At 41.3% G+C, this 19621-nt stretch overlaps 1 protein-coding gene across 2 annotated transcripts in view; it reads right to left on the bottom strand.

Annotated features, from left to right (window-relative positions):
- The window catches only part of MOB2 (MOB kinase activator 2), a 166629-nt gene extending 147654 nt beyond the window's left edge, over window positions 1-18975 (bottom strand). Inside the window, exon 1 of one of the 2 annotated variants that reach the window (XM_034770309.1) lies at window positions 18656-18975. In XM_034770309.1, the coding sequence (XP_034626200.1) occupies window positions 18656-18672 (17 nt within the window). In that variant the 5' untranslated portion in view covers window positions 18673-18975. Of the gene's footprint in view, window positions 1-17242; window positions 17422-18655 lie in introns of those variants that run through there. The other variant, XM_034770303.1, reaches the window with a different exon arrangement.
- Between the last annotated feature and the right edge of the window lie 646 nt (window positions 18976-19621).

Below are 19621 nucleotides of genomic sequence, written 5' to 3'. Positions count from 1 at the left end.
CTAGAGAGCTGTGAAACACTGTTGCTGAGCGCAGTACACTTAGTTCTGCAACAAGTGTATCAAATCATTGCCTCTCAACCTGGTGGCATAGGAATAATAAAGATAAAGCAACAAACGCCAGAATGTTTAGAAGTGGTGAAGAGAAAGTTCTCAGAATGGAGGCCAGGTTGAATGAACTTATTTGCACCCAGCAATTGCAGGCATCTTCTGTGAATGGATCTTACATACTGTAACAGGGGTTCTCAAACTTTATTGCACTGTGACCCCCTTCTGACAATAAAAAGTACTACACGACCCCAGGAGGGGGGACCGAGCCTGAGCCTGACCGAGTCCTGCCGCCCCAGGCAGGTGGAGGACCAAGCCCAAGCCCCATACACTGAGCGGGGGGGAGGGCAAAGCCAAAGCTCCAGGGCTTCAGCCCCAGGTGGGGGCCTTTAACCTGAACCCTGCCAACCAGGGCTAAAGCCCTCAGGTTTTGTCTTCAGCCCGAAGCCCCAGCAAGTCCAGCACCAGCCCTGGCGACCCCATTAAAATGGGATCCTGACCCACAGTTTGAAAACCGCTGCTGTACAATATGTTGCAGCACACCAGGAGGAAGGGAATAAATTAACAGTTTCTATTTCTATAAGTTTAAGAAAAGATCTTCCCCTTACCTTACAGTAGGGAGTGGGCTTGTTTTGTGAGTTAAGACTCACACAGCCACATAGCAAGACTTCTGGGAACATAAGGCAGGGGATACTGTTAAATACTGCACATCCCAGTTTCACTTTCCCAGGTCACGTGACCAGTGGACTACCACCATATGGTGCACAAAGGAGAGATCTGTGATGGAGAGGGGTTCTTTACCATTGTTCTTCTAGAATCAGGTATTCTTAACAAGATTTCACTGCACATATAAAAGCCGCATCAATCAATCAATGGGCCAAAAAAAAAAAAAAAAAATATGTTTTGTGCACCAGGTCTGCTCTTTTTTACATCCGCCCAGTCACACTGCATCTGATCCTAGAGCCTTCCATCTGGACAAAGGGAATCAATTCCTGGGCCCAATACACACCATATTCTCAGTTTACCAGCCAGATGTCTAAATATCAAGAGAAAGACCAGCAAGTGGAGACAACTAGAAGTAGGGACTTTTGCTGGATATCCTCATAGGTGGTGACAGAGCAAAGCAGACATGGTGATGCTGCCAGACTAGATGATCATGTTAGTATAGTCTAGGAGTCTAATATTGCAGAGTTTAGGTGCCTTGCTTTATTCACTTAGCAGCAGAACAATTTGTTGCACACATTAAAAACAGAATGCTAATCTAATTTAAGATAAAAAAAAGACTGAAATACCATGCAAATTGCTGCTCCAGTCCAAAAATACTAATCAGTTTACAAAGCCTAAATCTTAGAATGGTGCTGTACAGAGCTTATGTAAAATACAGCCATTTCACTATCACTTTCCAAAAAGTGCCCACTTTTAAAACTTTAATATTTGGTCATATATTAAACAAAGTTTTTCTTTTAATTGGAAACCGGTTTAACAATCTGACAATGGATGCTAGCTATACTATTACCATCAGAAACTGTCACTTCCAGCAAGAGAGTCATCAGCAACAGGCAGCTCAAATGTTTAGTCATTAAAAGTTGTATATATCTATACGGAGTAGTGCAGCTAAGCTGGATTTTGCAGACTTGCTCACCTCAGCCAACTGCACGTATAAAATACATAAAGAGTCATATGTAGGGTAAAATTTAAGTTTCCTGTCCTAGACACTTTTTCTCTGCACTTACCTGCGGTTATGCAGTTTCATAATAAGAGTGAATATTCAAACCACTGTCAGACTGTTTTATTCTTACCACGTATGCTGAAGCAACCCCCAAGATCACATGCTAACTGAAACAAAATTATATATCCTGGAAAAATATTTCAAAACAAGCTAAAAAAAAAATCAAACACCAGCAACAGGCAAGAGAATTTTCCTAAACTCATAAGCAACACGTGAACATGTGCATTTCTATTCCAGCATTGAACAAGTATGTTGGCTGCAAGAATGAGACTTCCTCCAGTTACATTTTTAACAGAACTGTTGTAGACAAGAAAACAGCAAACAGGATGTGTGCAGGAGGTATTCTGCACACATGTTACCAACTTATTTGTGTAAGGGAGAGATTCTGGAGCTTTGGGAAGGCAAGAAAGGAAGGACAGCTTCAAGCCTAGAGCTTTACATATTGACAAGACAGACAAAAAGTTAACAAGGGGAAGAGAGAGACAAGATTATGCTTAGAAAAGCTATTGACTTAGACAAGTAGCCCTGACGGAAATATAGACTTTAAGCAGGTTAAAGTATTTCCTATTGCTTCTGTGTTTAAAAAACCCCACACATTCTCAGTATGCATAAAATCAACATGTCATTGGCATTGGAAACACAAACCCAGCTTAACTCCATAGCTACAAGGCTTTTGTTAATCCCCCACTAACATTCCCACCAGGGTCCACAGCTTTCCTTTGCTCCTATTACAAGACATCTTGGTTTTATAACACATAAGGAAAGACCACCAAATTCTCCTATTATATATTCACTTATGAATCTTTCCCGCATGGGTATGATAACCTTGAGTGACTTCAGTTCTCGTCATTATTACGAGATACTTACAACTACTGCAATATCTTTACACATGAATTCATTGTAAATTCTTGCCGTAGTTCTCATCCTTTTGGGTACTAACACAAGTGTAGTTTAAAATACACCAACACAAAATATCCACATTAAATTGGTCTGATCTGCAAAAAAAGGTTTAAGTTTTATTTATATATCAGATTTGTTCATTCATCAATTATGCCTTTTAAGAGATTTCCGTGTGCAGGTAGGATTTACACAACAGTGTTCAACACACATTCATTTTTAGGGGGGAGGATTGTGGTAAATAACCACTAAACATCTTTAAAATAAGGCTGTTCCTTCAAATTAAATATTTAGGTCCCTTGACCAGGTGTATTAAGTAACAAGCAATACAAACAGCATGCTGGAGAGGTAAATCAGAGTGATGGCAATCAACAACTCTGATCTGGTAAAAGTTTCTCTCTTGGCATTAGGCACATAAGCTAGAAATCAAGGAGAGAGGGTTTTCACCCCCTTTTGACAAGATATGTAATGACTATACCCTCAGTATGAAATCCCCAGGAAAGGCACAAACAAGTCATTGGCACAAGTGATCTGAGAAAAAAAGCCACTGAACCTTTCTTCACATTTCAGCTCCTAGATATGTAAACTATTTTCAAACACTTGCAGAGATGTTAGTTGCAATTTCATATGAGCTTCTTAAATCCCCTTTTGCAAATGTCTAACTCCCCGAAGGGAAAGCATGGAGGGAAGCAAAGTGGTTTTACAAAGTAGATGACTTTTCATGACAAAGGCCCATGTGAGTTGCTACCTGAGGTCTGGTGCATCTCTTATGAGAAGCTACCTGACACCCTTGTATGTACAAGAGTTGTAGCACAAGAGATATAGGACTTTACATGGTCTTACATTTTATATTTAGCTAATCGAGTGCAAACCCTGTCTGAACACACTTAAATCTGTTTACAGCTGGTTATCAATTCATCTTAATATAGTAATTTATTGAGCAGGAGAGGGGAAGGCAAGGAAAGTTGTAGATTTAAAAACAAATTCTGTAGTGAGGAAAGAATTCTAAGGAACAAGAAAGGGTCATCTTTAATAGCTAAACACAACCCAATTATCTTATTATGCCTCAAACAGGACCACAATCTCTGGTTGATTAGTTGTTTGAGCTAGCCTTGTCATCTACAAGCAAACTATTAAGCCCTATGCCTACCCCGATTCAGCCAATTGAATTTCATTTGGTAGTGCAAGAGTGTCATATATACACGTATGCAGTGTTGTGTAGCAGTGTTGGTACCAGGATATTAGAGAGAGACAAGGTGGGTGAAATAATATATTTTATTGGATCAACTTTTGTTGATGAGAAAGGCAAGCTTTCGAGCCACACAGGGCTCTCCTGATCTGAAGAAGAAGAGCTCTGTGTGGCCCGAAAGCTTGTCTCTCTCACTAACAGGGTTTGATCCAATAAAATATATTATCTCACCCACCTTGCCTCTCACATATACACATGAACACTTTAAATATTATGTAGGAAATATACAAAAGTAAGACAATTTTTCCAACATTAATATAATCAGGGGAATGAAATTATATTTGGTCTGCTCAGTTAGGATTGGCCAATAACCTCATAGCTTTTCAAAACATGTAGATTTCTTTTATGTTTCCGAGTCAATGCTTATTCTTTGTATATACTAACGTACTTGCTACAGCATGCAACTAAGAGTTAAAAGTAAGACAGCTACTACATTTCCTTTCCCTAAAAGCCTCTCCTCACCACCCACTTGAAAAAAGAAAAGGTCAGAACTTACACTTCAGTGTTAAAATGAGATGAGACCTAATAGTGATAAGTTATTTTTAGCAAAAGCATCCCCAGCCCAGGATCTCATCTTTTAACTGTATCTTTCCAGATGTAGATTCAGCCCCATCAAGGGATTATAATTAGCTAACAGTGCTTATAAACAAACATTCAAGAGTACGGAGGTTATGATTAAACAAAAAGAAATGCTGGCTGATGCCAAACACTTCTAATTCAGATATAAAAGTCTACTAAAATCTGATCTTGTGAACCATTAGTTCAGCATACAAGCCAGAAGCAGTATGTGAGCGGACAGTACATAAACTGTCCAGAAAGAAATACAGAATGAAGTCGAGAGGACTGAGGTCAACATGCCATCTCAAAATGTGTTGCAGTCAACCCAGGGGAATTCTATATTGGACCTTATCCTAACAGATAAAAAGAAACTGATCACAGAACTAAAAGTTAATGGTAGCTTAGGTACAAGTGATCACTACTTGATCACATTTAATATGTGCAAGCAGAATCGAGTCCAGACCAATAACATAAAGGTGTTTTAATAGGACCGACAATTATAAGCCAAGTCATCTGGGAGGAAAAATTTATCAAAAAAACCAAGTCAATGATAAGGAGAATAATTTAAAACCACCTTACAAGATGCTTGAAAAGCCACAGTCCCACAACAGAAAAAGAAGACTGTGCACAAAAAACTAGTTTAGAGGGGAAGTGAAGGCAGCTGTAAAAAATAAAATAAATATACAACAAATGGAAGAAAGGGGAAGTTGATAGTAATGAGTATAAATCAGAAGTTAGGAATTGTAGAAAATTGATACAGGAAGCCAAGGAATACAAGAATAAATCTATGGCTAATAGCATTAAGGACAATAAGAAGGTGTTTTTTAAATATATTAGGAACAAAAGGACACCTGACAATGGCATTGCTCCATTACTAGATGGAAAAGATAGAATTATCAATAATAATGCAGAAGAGGGAGAAACGTTTAATACATATTTCTCTTCTGTATTGGGGAAAAAACAGCTAATGTAGCTCATTGTATGGCAAGAACATTCTTTCTATGCCACTAATCTCTGGAGAATGTTAAAACAGAAGTACTAAAGTTAGATATTTCAAAATCAGATAATTTGCATCCAAGAGTTTGAGAAGGGATGGCTGAGGAGCTTGCTGGACCACTAATGTGGTACCTCTCTGGAGGTGTTACAACCTGAGTGAATTTACCTCATCTCCCCACACTGTTCTTCGTTCCAGGCCCACAACCATACCTAAACTTAGTACAGTAAGATCTCCCAAAGATATTGCAGGAGATTGCCACAGCTGTCACAATGGAAACAACTTAAGTTTAAATACCACAGTGATTAAGTGTCACAAGAGTCTGGGATATTTGTTCAATCTCCAGAAAGTCCAACTGGGTCTGGTCACCGGGGGGAGGGGAGGGGGAAGGGGGCGCAGCGGCACGGGGTGTGTGTGTGTGTGTGAAGTGTTTTAAACAGACAATTCTGTCCATTCCCTTCCCCCAGTATCATGAAATCATTACAAGTATTAACATATGCTCATTGACAGACAAGGTCTCAAAGTTGTGACAACTTTGGGGACCAGTAAATATCAGGAGCAAAGGCTGATCCTGGCATCTTTACAGACTAAGCTGCTGTAATTTACCATACTTACAACATGGGTGGGGATGAAACATGACAACAGGAGAAGTGACCCATAGCTCCATAATAGGGACACTGTCAGAAGTTCACATCATCTGAAAAAGCATGGAAGGAGGGATATTTGTTTCTTAAGCCTCCAGTATGATGACCTCAAGGAAACGCAAATGCTCAGAGAGTCACAGACAGCACCAAGTTAAAACCTGGAGCAGATACATGAAATTGCCATTTTTTAAAACTTCCAAATAATAAATTAAATGAACTAGTGCACTTATTACTACTGTAAAAGTAGTAAAAATATTTCAGCTTGCAGCTAAATTGGAGGAGAGGCTATTCTCAAATAGGAAGAAAGGATATTACAATATATTTTAGAGAGCTGTCTGAAACATAGGGCCAGACATAATGAAAAAGACCAATGGTCCACCGAGTCCAATATCCTGCCTCTGACAACGGCAATGATGGACTTATTCAGAAGGCAGCATAAACCTCTGTAGGGGAAAGTTTCTTGCTGGCTCTGGCAGATCAGCTTATGCTTTGACACATGAGGACAGAAAACACTTGCCATTTTTATCCTAGCTAGCACAAATGCCCAGAACACTCTGGTTAATATGATCTAATCTTTATAGAATTATACTAAGCAAGTTGCTTTAGTGGTATTATACAACTTTCAGTTCCACAGGTTTATTAAGTATTGCTTTTTATTACTGTTACATCCTTGCAGCCCTTTTATTTAATCAGCTACACCATTGTTCTTGTATTATGGAAATAGTAAGCTGGAGCACAGACTAGCCTCCAACATTCATTTAGGACTCTTCCCTCTTTACCCTTTTCTTTTGATCTTGCTATTGTGCTTCCACACTGTGAAGAGAAGCAAGCATTTAGCTGAAAGTTGAATTCACATAATCTGTTTAACTGTAAGCGGTGCATAATGGAGAAATGCCCACTGTCCTATTTCCATTGCCACTGATCTCCCTTCTGACACAGGAGCCAAATATCCAGCTTTACAGGCTGTGTGAAGAACTGTTGCCCTGACTAGGTTCTCTCCTTGCCTTACCTTATGAGAACTTGCCTTCAGCAGCCAAACTGCTGTTTTCCCCCCCTTTAAAAAAACAAAACAAACAAAACTCTTTCTGTGCTGCTATTGAATGGTTAAAAGTCAAAATGACAAGTGTAACTCTAAAGTGAGGCAATTTAAAACTCCTGCAGAAGAGGCTGTCTCAAGAATGGGGAAACTTCTAGGAGTCCAATTGCCCAAAATGTGTGAACAATCTCTGGCAAGAACATTTAATAAGACCAAGTTTATTCTTCATTCACTAGGGAGAGCTCGTGTGGCTCACTGATTTAACAATCCTCAACAGTACCAAAACCAATGTGTCACTGCCAAGGCATCACATGCCTTCCTTACAGAGCTTGCTATGGCAAGAGAAGTAGCCTCAGCTTTTTGTATTCCAGAATAAAGTGGGTGGAATACTACTAACAAGGATGTTTAAAAACTGCCTTCAGTAAACAAGCTTCACAGGCTCCTCATCTTGTTAACTAGGGAATGGAAACAGTGCACTGCAGAAAAGGATACAAGGTAATACACTAGTTTAATCACTAGCATTTCACTTTGAGACTTGGATTAAAATTCTGCCTTTGATCAACAGCCCCCGTGTACGCAGACCTGGCAAAGGAGAGTTCAGATTTGCTTAATGCAGCTGTTTAAAAATCCCAAATTTTGTTAATTTTACACTTCCAATCTCAACGTCCCTGGGCATCCAATGATTCTTGTAGACGGACTGTCAGTGACTGATGCCACAAGCTTCCGATAGTGCAAAGCCATGCAGCCCACCAAAAGAGCTGATCCAAACTGCTGCTTCCTGAAACTTGTCCTGGGCAGGACTGCTGCATTCAATCAAAAGCTCCCAAACCTCCATCTCCCCCCAGATGCATTACACACCTGTTTTCGCTAGGCAAAGCTTGCTTTAGATCCATTGATAATTTTTAAATTACTCACATGACAAACATCCAGTTATCACCACATTTGCAGTTTTGCCACAGAATGATTATAACAAGGACTTGAGGCCATCTCTTTGTTATCCACTGTGAGATAACTAGCCTACCCCCAATAATACTTGTTCTTGGCTAGTCAGGGTCTCTCTCCAGTAGCCCGCTAAGCTAATAGGAAAGATACATGATTGGGCAACCAGTAAAGAGAATCAGCTCAGTAAGTTTTGTTTAAATGCGTTCATTGTTTGTACTGTTCATTGCAAAAGCTTAATATAATGCACGACTTGCTTCTAATATTTGCCATATGTCCAGATGCTATGGAAATTGGCAAGTGGAATTCATCAAGAGTTACAGCCTCGTAATGAATCTGCCCAGGTGTACCCATTGAAGGCCTGCGTCTGGGGAGGTCATTTGTAGAAGCTAAACCTAAATTAACAAGTACCTGTTTCCTCATCCTCTGCTCTCAGTCAGAGGAAAACATTGCCAACTGCTTATTAAGAGTTTATTTTCTTGTCGTTGTATGCGACACACAGATGGAAGCTTGAAAGATTTTTCTTCAGAGTTACTTATCAGTTAGTGGAAATATAGTCCATGCTTAAAAGGAACTGAAGTGATAGTGGCTCTGTTTATGCACTACTACAGATGTCAGAACAGTTCTAGGAATAGGGGTTTTTCAGTAAACACATTGCCAGTAGACTAAAGACAGAACTTCATTTCTGCTTAAATCCAGACATCTTAAAATGCATCATTATATATGATGAACATATGTCATGTTAGACAGAAAAAGGATTCAGGAAAAAGGGATCACAGTGACAATAAGCGTTTTCAATATATACTGAGGGCCACATTCATCCCAGATTTACACCCTGCAGTGTTGTCAGGGGGGGTTGCAGCACAGTGAGGAAAGAATCTGATTAAAATCCCCACTTTAACAGATACAGGGTGGATCAATGTTTGAGCCCAGAGTGCGTGAAAAAGCACAGTTCCCCCCTCAAGTATGTTTAATTCAATTTTAAGGATATCTGTTTACATGTGCACATGCTTCTGTAAACGATTCGTAGGAATGAGCATCCCTGTGCTGTGCCCTCTACAGAAAGCAAACAGGAAAGAAACTTAAAGGAGGGCCAAGTATGGCTGATACAAGCAGTCCAGGCTAGTCTCATCTTACGCGGGGGTTCCGTTCCGCGATGAGCGCGTAAAGCAAAAACCGCGTATAGTCAAAATTACATTGAGTTGAACAGTGGGCGGAATCAACCGCACTACAGGTACAGTATTCAAATTGTTATTTTTCTCTTTTTTTATTTGTTTTTGCCAACCGCGTAAAGCTGAAATCGTGCATGTTAAACGCGCGTAAGATGCGACAGACCTGTACTGAGAGTACTGGGTAGGAAAAAAGCAAAAACAGCTTCAGACTCTCTGACTCTCTTTACAGGAAGCCTTAATTCACTTACGTGCAGAGTAGTGCAGCTGCAGTGACAAGAGGAGGAAGCAATTCATCAATAATCAAAGCTCAACACAGCATGCAAAGTCATTAAATGTCTCAGAAGCATAGTAGTGGACACCAAGCTTTTCTTGATATCCCTAGTATAGTAATTGCTGAATTGCCTCGATACCATCAACCTGCATCTTAACCCAAGATCTTAGCATAATGGCTAATTATTTCCAACACTGGAAATTTAGGGGGGAAAAACCATGGTGACAGCTTTCCATCTGAACAAAATGGCTAATACCAAACTCGATGTGCAGTTCTGTGGTGAGAGTGTCAGCCATGAGGCTAACCCAAAATATCTTGACATTATCCTGGACTAGAATTTGACCTTTTGACAACACCTCGTGAACACTGCAATAAGGTCAGGTCTCATCACGCTTATCAGGAAACTGGCCAGAACATCATGGGGCTTCAGTCCACAGGCCCTACAAACTGCAAGTATATATTCTGCAGCTGAATACTATGCTAAAGTGTGGTCTCACAGCAGTCACACAACTCCTGGATATTCAACTCAACAACGTTGTGTGCATAGTGTCAGGGACGCTCATATCTGGCTCCCAGTTCTATCACACATCCAGACTCCACAGATTAGAAGAGCTGCCCAGACATCTTGCTTTCTCAACCATGTCAAGGCAAACATGAGAATCCCATTGCATGAGGACCTGCAGAACCCGCCAAAGACAAGATTAAAATCCCACAACCCTTTATGGAACTGCATCAAGGCCCTTACACTCAACTTCAACGCTGAGGCTCAATGGAGAGCCACATGGAGCATTTTGACTGCTCAAAACAAACAGCTTGTCGTTGACCCTGCCGAGGAACTGCGGGTTTTGCTTTGTCAGAAAGACTGGTGCAGATTGAATCACATCAGGACATCTCATGGGAGATGTGGACAAACCCTGTTTAAATGGAAAATGAAGCAAACACCTGTATGTGACTGATCACCAGGCACAAACAAACAATGGAGCACATCATATCTGAGTTATTTCGCTGGGGGCCTGAAGGACGTTGCCACAGCAGTGAGCTGGTGAATGTGATGGCTATCAAATCTAGATATAAATTTGTTATGGTTGCGATCTACCCCAGCCATATGAAAGAAGCAGCAGCAGCTGAATTATTAGTCTCTTTCCCATGCCTTCACTCGCCAGAAGAGAGGCAAAATCCCATTGTGACCATCTTGATATACTTTCAGTTCTATTATCTGTTTCCTTCACGCAAAACTACATTTAGTTTCACTTTAATAGAGTCTAGAGATAGGTAGAGTGACACATACAAAGTTTATTTGGGTGCAAAGAGCATAGATTTAACATGTCCTTAGGTATTATATGTATGAATGGGAAGTGCAAGTCTGTGTTTTATGAATCTATTTTCAACTCTCTCCAAATAGGAGAAACAGCTCATGAAACCCTGATTTTGCAGAGATTATACAAAAGGGAAACACCTGTTGTGAGGTCAGTTAAAAACCAAAATGAGCATATATTCATGCAGCTGAGAGAGGTTCTAGCAAAGCTTCGTGGGGGGAACAAAGTCACCTTATAAAAAGAAGGTTTCCCTAACTAAAGAGGAATGAGGGCAAACAAGTTAGCCTTTTTATTGTCAGCTGATGGAAATGCTGATACTGCCATGTACAGAACTGAGGGTAGAAATGTAATGTTTTATTTTATTCATATTGGGGGAGGAGGGAAGAGAAATAGGACATTCTGTTGTAATTAGTTAGCTTCAAGGAATCCCCAAACTTAAAATACTTCCTTACACAAATGCCTGTTCTGCACAGGCCAGGAGTATATTGCTTTTAACCTTAAACTGTTCACTTGTATTGGGAAGCAGCCAACCTGAATGCAAAGCATGCCACATACTTCTTCACTGTTCCTAGCTATATGCTGTATTCCTTACATTTAATGCATCTGTCCAAGCACAGCCAAAATTAAATCTAGCACAGTTGAAAATTATCATATTTGATTCTTATTGGCTTGTAAAGCCAGACGTAGGTAGAAGTATTGCAACTTAAGTGTTCTTTGTACATCCTTAGTCTCTAGTTATTAGCTATTTAAAAAGTAGTTCAGTGTTAAGACCTCTCCCCATAATAGTAGTCTGTATATGCTACTGAAGTTCATTTTCAATTAGACATTACCTCAAGAATACACAGCTTTCTAATAAAGAACTCCTGCATTCTCGTAAGTCTTCTTACAGTGCTGTAGTTAGTAGTATGCAATTCTGGTTTTGTTAACTAGCTTCAGATGCTACAAAGCAGCAATGCTACCACTCCACAGTTTTACAACTCGCAGGATGTTATAGCCTTCCACATAGTGGCCCCTGAAGGAAAAGAAAGTCGGTCAGAAGCCTACTAGTGGAAGGGAAGGTTTGCCACTTCATTTTAACTTAAAATACATTGACCTTATCCAGGTAAAGGTAAGATCATGGAACTCTTCTACACTAGAGGGCTGGATCTCTGCACAAGGTTGAACATTGCAGCTGAGATTCTCTTTGATTGATTCTTCGTCACATGGATTAGTGTCCACACTGAGTAATAGACTAATGCACTGTGTCCACACATAGCACTTGCTCCAGCCTGTACATTGTGCTACTTATCCCATAATTCCAGGCATAGGTATTTGTGGTACCACGTGTGTGCTAGGCAGTAAATTGTATGTACTGTGTATACATATTACTGTACATATATAATTTGTATACAGTTGCATGTGAAATTTTATATGTAGATGTCAATTATGTTGAATTAAACCAATGAAGTAACCAAATGATTATGTCCAATAGCTCTTCCCACTGTGAATGTATCATGATGGGTAAGGGCTTTTCCCTCAATTGCATTCAAAACACAGAAGGCCACGAGTTGGCAACAAGTGCTTAAGTAAACTGTACCTGGTGTCTTATATGAGCACTGCTGACTTCAGGTACCAATACTCTAAGATAAGGGGCTTGGTTTATATTCTATAACGTCTCTGTATTTTGTTGAACTATTTCCTCTTCTCGTCACCCTCTAAATGTCAGATACAGGAATGAAGGGAGGACAGCCCTCCAAGCTGCCTAAATATTCTCCACTCCCACACCACATGTAGTAATGCCCCAGGAAATGTACAAGTACTAGGGGAGAGAGGTCTGAGTAGTGGCTACTGAAATATCATGGATATGTATGAGTGAGGATTTAAACCAGGGTGTACAGTGCCCTCTTCAGATATTTTAAATCTGGGAGATACAGCTGAGGCAACCACTTCACTGCCATGCCATTTCAACCCACAGTAAGGCACAAATTCATTTGTTGCTGTAAAATTAGCATGTGTACATATGTATTTTTTCCAGGAGCTAAAGATCCACTGGCCACAAAACATTATTGTAAAGTTTTACTGAATAATGTTTATTGTATAATAAAAATCGCACAATTAAATAGTTACTTTTAATAAGCTGTTGTGTGCTGCATTCCTCCCTGGGGGAGAGAGAGAGAGAAGCAAGAGGTAGAGAGTCAGAATAAGAGCAAAAGCAAGACCAGATTAGTATCACCTATCCTGTATAGATCCAGGAATTGGTGGAAAGAAGTTGTGACAGCTTGGTGGGAAGATCAAAGGAAGCATCGTAGCTACAATGTTATCCTGCTTGCACTGAAACACTTCCAACTGAAGCAGTCTGGACAAATGCATTAAGACTTACTCAGAGGTTCTACAATCTTACTGGTACTGGAAATACCTTGTGAAACATCTGGACACAGTATTGGGACACTGCATTTTACCAGCATTCCAAAGGACCACAATTCTCTATTGTGGATAGAATACGGATACATGGTCAACAGAAAACAATATCCACGCACGCAAGTCTAAAGACAGCATTTGATTACAGCAAACTGACTTAGGTTGCAAGGTCTTTCACGTGGTAAAAGATGACAGCACAAAGAAAAATTAGACAAGGAAACATTATAGCTTATTGCAATACAAAGACGTTCTTTTTAATTACACAATTTTCACTCATTTTTCTCCCTCCACCTCAGTCCTTGCATAAAGCAGTAATTTGTAGTTAACAGGTAGTTGTTGGCAAACTGGTTTTTCTTTTTAAAAATGTCTATGTAACGTAAAGCTGTTCTGCATATTCAAAGTCATTCTTCGGTGGGCATAGATGTTACAATTTATTTATCAGAACTCAGTATTTAAAAAGTAATCAAGGCTTGTGAGATTTACAACTGCATTTTCAAAACAATTAAGAATTTTAAGTTCAAACTAAAAAGGTTTCATAACTGAATGAACAATATCTGTCTTTGTTGCTACTTTAAATTTAGTGTTACAAATAGAGCCAAAATCTTTAACAGCAAATCAATCCTATTTCAAAATGAACTACTAAGTGTATAGCCTAGATTCCTGTCAGATGTCAATGAACACCACAATCCAAGCATCTGTGGTCTCCAATCAAAGCCATGGTACATATTTTCTATGTACAATGGGAATACTTTTAGCTTTCTCTCTTCTATTTATAAAGATCCAAGATATTGCACAACTTATTGTTCTATTCTTTCCAGACACAACTCCCATTGTAACTAATAGGAGTTGCACATATATACCAAAGAACACACCCTTCAATCAGTAACATTGTTATGGCAATGTTCAGGAGAAAGATAAGACATTTATTTGGGTCTTAAGCGGACATGTGATTGTATGTATGCCAACAGCTCAGTTATGCAGCTTCTCCTCCTAGAACTTCAACAGTTTTAAGGCATTTGAGAGAACAACAATTGACCAAACTGATCACAGTGAAGCTCTGGTGTGTGGCCAGCCAAGCTTACTGTTATTTGCCTAATCTTTGACAAATTCATCATTGTTTATAGGCTCCAGTTTCTATTTCTGTATTAAGTGCTCTGTGGCAATCTGAGACACTTAGGCTGCTGCCCTCTGTGGTATGATTAGAACTTCCCCTTCCCCCACTTCCCAACACAACACTCAACTGTACAGGACCTTTAAGGAATAAAGAGGCCTAAGTGCAATAAATGTGAGATGAGCTGGAATAGTGGGAAGCTAGAACATGGTTAGCCGCTGTTGCTGCCTAGTTTATATTTTAAACAACGAATTTTCATTTGCCTTTGAAAGCCAGTTTCTAGAATGATACAAAGTTTAACATGTAGAGCACTTTCCAGTCCAGAGCATTCAAGAAAAAATATGATTGACAACATGAGGAAACAAATGTTCTTGGGAGTACTAACACATTTAACACAGTATTAAGAGTTTATTGAGAAGGAATTGTACTCTTTCCATATTAGTCTCATTGATACACAGCGACATTAGAAAACAAACAGGCTGATGAAGCTTAATATGCAGAAGTGAGAGAGGAAATTCATTCAAAAAACTGTGGTGTTCCAAAGGGCAACATTTTGTTCTTCCCTCTTTGTGCGGGTTTTTCGGCAGCGCCTCCCTTCACTTACAAGAGATTGGAAAGAATTGCAGTTTTAGTTGAAGATAAGGCAGACTGACATTTATTCAAAGCTCTGCTGTAATAAACTGAATACCATAAGCTTCTTTTTCAGTAAACAGAAGAATGTTTTCACTTAGACACACATAGTGCTGCTGATGGAAGCACCCACTTCGACAGATTGAGGCCTGGTCTACACTAGGAAATTAGGGGTACGTCTATACTTACCTCCGGGTCCAGCGGTAAGCAATCAATCTTCTGGGATCGATTTATCGCGTCTTGTCTAGATGCGATAAATCGATCCCGGATCGATCCTGGAAGTGCTCACCATCGACGCCGGTACTCTGCGTACTCCTCTCGCAGAGCAGGAGTCGACGGGGGAGCCTGCCTGCCGCGTGTGAACCCGCAGTAAGTTTGAACTAAGATAGTTCGACTTCAGCTACGTGAATAACGTAGCTGAAGTTGCGTATCTTAGTTCGAAGTGGGGGGTTAGTGTGGACCAACCCTAGGTCAGTAGAACTACCTGGGCTCAGAGGTGTGAAAAATCCACACCCCTGAGCAACGCAGTTAAACCAACCTAACACCTGGCATAGACAGCAGTAGGTCATTTTCCCCCTCATCCTAGTTACCACCTCTGAGGAAGGTGGAGTACCTACACTGATGGAAGAACCCCTCCTGTTGGCATAGGTAGTGTCTTCACTAAGGTGCTGTAGCAATTTGTGTAGACAAGCCTTAAGAGGTGGTTGTCTTCCCCTCTCTCCCCCTCAACCACACACCCACTGTTTTCCTTCCCCTTATTATTCACAAAGTCCACACAAACAAAACTTCTACAAACTTTGAAACAAAGAATGTGTCTCCAGAGTCCAGTTAGCTCAAATTAGCACACTCAGATTAGGGGAATTGAAGCTAACATAGCTCGAGTGAGAGTAACCACATTTCCAAACAACGTGAGTTACACACCGTGATTTGATTAGCAGCATAGAATGACTGGACTATCTTCTGATGACATGTTGTAACTCAAGTTATTGCATCCCCACTGCGTTCCTAGCTCAAGCTTCGGCAGCACTCAGCTTCAGTCCCCCCACTGGCTAGCTACCTTGAGCTTAAAGCAGTTTTCTCGAACTATAAATCTGTGTGTGGGGAAAGGAGTCAAGATAGGGGTAATACTTGAGTTATAACTTGATCTTACTGTGCTGTGAAGACACACCCTGTGACAATGCAAAAGACTGCAATGTACATAAGGTTTGGACATTAACAGAAGTATCAGGTAACAGCAAAGAACAAACGTGTAATTCACAGACAAGCCAGGATCAATGAAAATTAATGTAGGCAAAGAGACGTTCTCCACTCCAACATGAGTTCACCCACCCTGGAAAGATTACATGTACAGTGGCAGCAGTAATACATAGCAAACTTCCAACCACCATAAAAATATGAATGATGAGAAAATTTACATTCTAATACAATGAAAGTCTAGTAACATCACAAAGTTTGGTTCTTGGCTAGTTTATGATATAGTTTGTACAAAATGGGTGAAAAGGAACCATCTTAAGCCATCTAAGTCTTCTGTTTAAGTACTGGGATAAGCTTTTTTTTTTTTTTTAAATGAGGCTTCCTTTCACTTAAAGAAACTTGAGTATTGTTGTGGACAGTTTAGATCTGTTTATATAAAGTAAATATGGTACACTTTAGTTGCCTTAGTAGTTGCTAAAAACACAATCAAAAGAAACCCAATTACACCAACATCTTCATTATTAGTAACTAACAACAGTATTTCCTTCTAACCTGCAAGATGCCAGCTTTCCAATGCATATCACACAAAAAGGCCTTGCATGTCTCAAACACTATACTTCTATTAATTAATTTGTTGTAGGAAAGTCATACTAACAATCTACCCAGAAAATGCACAGGAGTTCATGCCCATTAGCTTATAGTCAACATTACAGTTAATACTAGTTATAGAAGTCTTGACAACTGGATCTAGAGTTGGACATATCCAGTCCAAAGAAATCCGTCTTCTTAATAAAAGAGCAAGGCAGACAAATGCTGTCAGTTTACCAATTATTCAGTTACTTCAGTTTAAGAAAAAGAAGAAGTGGAACTGGGTAGTTTTTCCATGTAAAAAACATACTACCTGACCTAGCAACACAGATAGCACTAGAAAATGGGACCACGGCCTGGGCTGTCATACTCTGGAGGATGCAACACAGATGATAAAACATCACACTAAGGATCAAACTACTGTACAAAGCCAACTAACTTAAGACCAAGTGTCACTGAATCATAAACTTACCGCCCACCTGATTCTGCAACACAATTATTCAGTTCACCCGAGTACAGGTCATCAGCAAAATTCTTGTAATAAGCTATCAAATCTCTTTCTCTGGGACACCGATAATATATCAGGTCACTCCATTCTACTGTACATGTGTCTCTCTGACTAAGATTTTTAAACATAAAACCAGCAGCAAATCGCTTTCTACCTTCTGTCTCTGTGTAATTAGCACTATTAATCCCATGCTATCCAAGTCCCCTGGCACGGCACTGATTTGGTTTTAATCTATGCTGAGGTGTCTTCCTCCACTCCCCAGCAAGCCATTCAGATCAGAGCTTGGCAAACTCCTAGGTCAGAGCTAAAGTTCTGCTGCAGAAATAGCAGTCTCACTACACTGATAGAAATGTGTTGAGACATGCAATGCCTGCCTTTTTTATATCCAAAAAAGGAAAGAAATTAGTTGCTCTTATACAGATTAATTTGCAGAACAAGGAAAGTTCTTTTCTGCATCTCTCCTACCCTGTAAACCAGTAAACCTCCACATAGCAAGCAATAGACAAGGTACCCAAAAATAACCCCAAACATTTTACAAGCTTGACACTGTGTAGCCCTATAAGCACATTCTAATACAGTATTTCTCCTCTCAATGTCACTGCTGGAGACCACACGTACTGTCTTCTCAGCCCTGAACAATTGATTAGTCATGGATTTCTCTTGCCCCTTAGCAAGAGTCCCATGCTTCTCAACACGACAGAGTCCCTTACCACCCTAATACACCCCTCTATTCACCAACTGCCACCTTTGAGGTGTAACCAACAGTTTCTATAATACATTACATTTTATGGCCACTATCAGACGGCACCACATAGCTCAGGGAAAAGTTAAGAGGCTTTCACTCTGATGTTTTTCACTAATTCCTGTGTTCTCCATGTCCCCTGGTATCCCTATGAACTTCAAACTAGGCCATGGGGTTCCCATGTCACCCAAAGCTACCCCATGTCAGTGTATTCCTTGCCACTCAGAGACCAACCGGTGGCCACCAGCTGCTTAGAGGCACCTCCTGACCCCAGATAAGAGGGAAAATTCCTTACCACTCTTAGTATCACCTGCATTCACAGACAGGCAAGAAATCCCCATGCCTCTCCACACACACATGGCCCCTAGCCCCTGCCCCTCCCGAGCCAGACTAGTTGAGGAGAAACTTGCAAGGGACCCATCACTGTGGTGCTGACACAAGAGCCTGTCTCCACTGGGCAGAGCAAGAGGATTCCCCACCTTGGATCACCTGCACTTCACCCCCAGCCTCAGGCCAGCACCCTCCAGCTGCACCCCGCACAGCCATGCCCCCAACCTCACCCCAAGCTGTACCCCCACCCCCAGCCTCCCCCAGCTGCACCCCCGCGACCCCCAGGTCCCGGCAGCGCCACTCACCCCATAAGCCAGTCCATGGCTCTCCCGGGTGCCTCCTGCTCCGCCGCCTGCTCCGCTGCTGCGCCGCCCGCTGGGCGCGGGGAGGAGCCGGGGCGGGAGGCGGGCGGGCTCCTGCGTCCTGCCCGAGCTCACCACCCGCTCCGGCCTCAGGGGCTGCGCATGGGGCTGCCCGGTCCCGTCCCCCACCCCCGGCGGCGGGGCTGACTCCCGCCCCCACCTGGCCCCTCCTCTCTCTCTCCCCCCTGCGGGCGGCTCGGCCAGGCTCACGCTCCTGCTGCCAGGCTGCGCCGGGTCCCCTTAGCCTCAGACACACTCCCAGGGAGGCCGGAAGTAAACACACAGGCCCCGCCCCCCTGCTGCTGCTAACCCGGAAATGTTCCCCACCCGGGGCACTATGGGAAACGTAGTCCACGCCTGCTGGTGCTCAGGCTGGGGCACGTGGAGCCCATACTGTGCGGATCGCACCAGGCAGGGTGTCTCATCTGCCACCGGAAGGCCCCCGATCCGGACTGCTGAATAACTGTTATTGCATTTATAAGAGCGGTAGCCGTTAGTTTGTATCCACAACAACAACGAGGAGTCTGGTGGCACCTTAAAACTAACAGATGTATTTGGGCATATGCTTTCACCCACGAAAGCTTATGCCCAAATAAATTGGTTAGTCTTTAAGGTGCCACCGGACTCCTCGTTTTTGTCATTCCATTGGCTTCCTGTTTAATAATTGCATGGGCCCATCACTGTGATGGGGTTTTACTTTATTACTGTTTTGCCCATTAGGGGATTAGTATATCTAAGAGCTGGGTATTATTATTTATTTAATTATTTACCATTCCTTATGGGTGTTTTAATTATTAATGATAGTTATATTGTTAGTTATCTATTGCTAGTAGAAGGCACTGTGGCCTAGCTGCTCAAACCCAGCGCTGGGAGCTAGGACTCTTGAGTTCTGGTTAGTAGGGGGGTGGC

This window comes from Trachemys scripta, chromosome 4 (genome assembly GCF_013100865.1).
Source record: "Trachemys scripta elegans isolate TJP31775 chromosome 4, CAS_Tse_1.0, whole genome shotgun sequence".
Taxonomy (NCBI): domain Eukaryota; kingdom Metazoa; phylum Chordata; order Testudines; family Emydidae; genus Trachemys; species Trachemys scripta.
This window is presented reverse-complemented; position numbering and strand designations above follow the sequence as displayed.